This window comes from Nicotiana sylvestris, chromosome 10, assembly GCF_000393655.2.
Source record: "Nicotiana sylvestris chromosome 10, ASM39365v2, whole genome shotgun sequence".
NCBI lineage: Eukaryota > Viridiplantae > Streptophyta > Magnoliopsida > Solanales > Solanaceae > Nicotiana > Nicotiana sylvestris.
In genome coordinates, this window is record NC_091066.1 from 76,595,990 (window position 1) to 76,600,197 (window position 4,208).

General features: G+C 34.0%; 1 protein-coding gene across 2 annotated transcripts; it reads left to right on the forward strand.

The window, feature by feature from the left end:
* The first annotated feature begins 220 nt into the window (after positions 1-220).
* Positions 221-3,875, forward strand: LOC104220204 (monooxygenase 2-like). Of its 2 annotated transcripts, none has more exons than XM_009771029.2 (6): positions 221-507; positions 1,292-1,438; positions 2,080-2,148; positions 2,274-2,439; positions 2,522-2,753; positions 3,058-3,875. In XM_009771029.2, the coding sequence occupies exons 1-6, from the start codon at positions 413-415 to the stop codon at positions 3,612-3,614; spliced, it is 1,266 nt and encodes a 421-aa protein (XP_009769331.1). In that variant the 5' UTR covers positions 221-412; the 3' UTR covers positions 3,615-3,875. The 2 variants fall into 2 exon arrangements, with proteins under 2 accessions (XP_009769331.1, XP_009769330.1); XM_009771028.2 differs by having other exon boundaries at positions 304-507; positions 1,292-1,444.
* Positions 3,876-4,208: the final 333 nt, after the last annotated feature.

Here is a 4,208-nt window from a genome sequence, read left to right on the forward strand (position 1 = left end):
ATATATAAAAAAGTCATTTTTTTACCACCTATTTGTGTAGTTTGAGTCAAAAAGAACCACATTTTGATTCCGGACACATCTATTCAATTCGTCCGAATCGTAGCTAATATTGTAGTTATGTCAGTGTATGTGGACCCAGCTCTTTCTCGTAAAGTAATTGATATGTACTGTTCATTCACGGTTCTTGCTATATGTATCTGCTTCGGGACCCTCTACAGCTCTTCAGTGGTGAACTGACTACCGTCCATCCCATCTTTCCGTTTTTTGGTTGACTTGAATATTTAATAACTAAAGAAAGACCAGCATAATGTCGCAGCTTTATATAAGGAATGTCCATGAAAGTTTGATAATCAATTATCAGTTGGAGAACTACGGAGTATAATATAGCAGGAGTACCACCAGCCAAAGCAGCATGCAGCCACAAAAGGAGCAAATGGAGATAAATGAGGACATTGTCATAGTAGGTGCTGGAATTGCTGGACTCGCCACTTCTTTGGCACTTCACAGGTATAGAAAAAGTAGTTAAGAGCAATATACCCTAGACAATACTCCCTCTATCCAAATTATGTGTACGTACTTTTTTTTTTTAATTTTTTATGTGTTTCAAATAGAATATAGATTCTGCATACTCTAATAAACATCTATGGCAGGTGTTAGACCACAAATTTAAAAAAAAAAAAAAAACTTTTTTCAATTTCTTTTTTTAAATTCCGTGTTCAATCACACACTGCTACGTAAATTGGGAAGGCGGGTGTAGCAATTTTTGTGTGTCATATTTAACGGTAACGTATGCTATGTTCCATTTTATATGATATACTCTTTACTTTTTAGTCTAGTTAAAAAGGAATGACACGTTTTTATATTTAGAAATAAGTTTTCTTTAACTTCTTCATTTATTCTTAATGACAAGCTTTTATAGCAACAAAAATATCATGAAATATTTAAGATTACAAGTTTCAATTTTTTTTTCCCTTCATTAACTTGGTTACCATTAATTAAACTCAATTCACATAAAATGATAAGAAATATGTTATTATCATAGGTAATTTAGGATCTAAAATCAATAAGTTCAGATTTTTAATTTTATTTTTATACATAATGCAAGCTGATGAAAGTAATGGATTCATTTTTTTTTTTTAATAAAACCTCATTATTTTAAGTAATGATTTAATGGATTAAGTTGAACACATGAATTCGACGCCAAATAAATTCGCCTATATATATATTTGGTGCATGGTTTTTACGTACGTGTTTTTGCAATAGAACTACTGATGGTTATTTTGTTCTTTAGGCTGGGGTTGCGGAGCATAGTGTTGGAATCATCAGACTCTTTACGAACATCAGGATTTGCCCTTGCTTTATGGACCAACGCCTGGAGGGCACTCGACGCTCTTGGCGTTGGAGACTCCCTTAGACAACGTTCTCTCCAGTTTAGTCGGTACGCGTAAGGCCACAGGTCATAAGCTGAATTCGGTTATTAATATATATTAACTTGAAGTTGTTATAAGAAACCATAGATTTCAAATTTTGAATCCGCCTCTTTTTGAATAGTCTATAGCGCTTGTCTCAATTTAGCAACTAATAACAATGGATCGTACGCAGTTATAACATCGAATTGTTTGGTTGTTTCTTCTTTAATGTAACCTGCCAACAAAACATTTTAATTTTTCTCTATCTCCTTAATTCCTAGCTATAAATAATTCTTTTAGTTGACTGCGTCACGTATATGCTTAATACTTTTTTAGTGTGGAAACTTTGGAAGGAAGGTATCAGCAGTAAGGACGCTACAGCATGTCCCTTCCATTCAATTTGGAACTTGCATTTTCAAGTATTCCCAATATTTACAGAACATGTAAAAAGTAGTAATTGCTAAAGATGGATATATTTTCCGTTTATATTGCAACTCCAAGATCCATCTATATGCAGTATTCTTGAGAAGATTCATTTTGTGTAGCTATTGTTTCATGCTTATCTATTTCCTCCAGATGAAGATCGAGTCGGTTAAAAAAAGAGTTGTACGTTAGTGTCTTTGACAACTGATATCTCAGCTCGAATTTAATGAGCTTTTAATTTCTGTAGGTTTGAGGCATTTTCAGCAGTCTCAGGCAAGCCTACTGCAGAGATTTCCCTAGATGCAAATAAGAAACCGTAAGCTACACTCAAAATTTGATATTTTGAGCATTGAATATTCCATATATAACTTGTTCAATCTAGTTTCTTTTTCTCAAGCTGTACTTTGTCAAATCTCACAATACAACTCTGATGTTACACAGTAGAGATTACGACAGCCGTTGTATGAAAAGACAGGAGATAGTGGAGACTTTAGAGAAAGAACTTCCTCCTGGAACTATCAAGTATTCTTCCCGTGTTGTTTCCATCCAAGACTCTGGACTATTCAAGTTGCTACATTTGGCTGACAAAACTGTTCTTCGAACCAAGGTGACTATATATTCTTCTTTTTATTTTTTTGGGGTTAACTGGGCCCAAAGAAAAAACTGAACAATACTGCTTTCCCATGAAGGTGTTAATAGGATGTGATGGTGTGAACTCAGTGGTGGCTAAGTGGATGGGCCTCCAGAAACTAGTTGATGCAAATCGTTCAGCAATTCGGGGATATGTTGAGTATATAGAAGGTCACGGGTTCGAGCCAAAGTTCTGCGCTTATTTTGGAGGAGGAGTTCGCATTGGTTTCCTTCCCTGTGATGACAAGAGCTTGTACTGGTTTTGCACTTTTACTCCGTCTGCCGTCAACTGTAAGCCTGCTACGTCCCTTAGCTTCTGTACTGCATCAATTATTAGCATACCTTTTTCTTTCCACTAAAGGTCGATAATGAGGTGATGCATTTTCCACAGAAGATAAATGACACAATATTTTATTACTCTACTTTTTCCACGGAAGATAATGCATTGCCACGGAATATTCTATGAGAAAGTTATTTCCTGATATTTAATTATTACAACTGTTTTTCTTTACCTTTTATTTATGTGTTGTACCAATAATCTCTGGCTTTTTTGTCTGATCTATCATGTCACGCTTATGAATTGCATGCATTTCAGATGATGAATCGATAGAAGGAAGTCCAATCAAAATGAAGCAATTTGTGCTAAGTATGGCCAGCAACGTGTCAAAAGAAGCATACAATATCCTACAGAGAACCTCACTAGATAGCCTATATTGTGCCAAACTAAAATTAAGATCACCATTGAACATTTTAATGAGAGACAATATTGTGAAAAGAAACACTTGTCTAGTTGGTGATGCACTTCACCCAATGACACCTGATATTGGTCAAGGTGGATGTTCAGCATTAGAAGATAGTGTAGTTCTTGCTAGGTGCATTGCTGAACCTTTTTCAAGAAAATTACCAACAGGAATACTGGAGAAATTAGAAGACGATGAATTTTACAATAGAATTAAAGTTGGTTTGGAGAAGTATGCAAAAGCGAGAAGATGGAGGATTTTTAACCTTATTAGTACTTCTTATTTGGTTGGTTTGGCACAAGAAAGTAATGGGAAGGTGATTAGCTACTTGAGAGAGAAATTCTTGGCTCAATTTACCATTGAGACTATGCTGAGAATGGGTGATTTTGATTGTGGGAAACTATTGACATAATCTGGTTGAAGTGAAGATGTAAACTTAAGATGATAAGTTTGTTGCTATTATGATCAATGAGTAAGAGCACCTAGAAAAGAACAGTAATTAAGAAAAAGTTGTTGTAAGAACTAGCTTGTATGGAAGCTAAGGATGCAAATGTTGTCACTCTATCATATGTAAGGAGTTTATTTTTCAACTGCTATTAAGTACTCCCCTCCTCCCATTTTATGTCATTCCATTCGAATTGCAAGAATCAAACAAGTTTTTCTTTTATTATAATTTTTTATAAGTCTTTCAAATACTTCGAATTATTAATCATTGCGATTTTTAGTACTTTTTATGCAGTTTTCAAATATGTAAATATTATTTCAGAAAATTTTAAAAATTTTGTGTCTAAATTTGTTTACCCCAAAAACGAACACTACAATATTATACATCTATAGCTACAAATTCTCAGCTATAAATGTTAAAGTCGTAGCTAATACCTAACAATAGCCACAAAGATTAAACTTTCATAGCCATTTATAATTTCGTAAAATTTATTAGCAATAAAATTATTTTGGCAAAGCTAATTCTTCATTTTTGCTATAGTTGCTAACTATTGTGGCAATA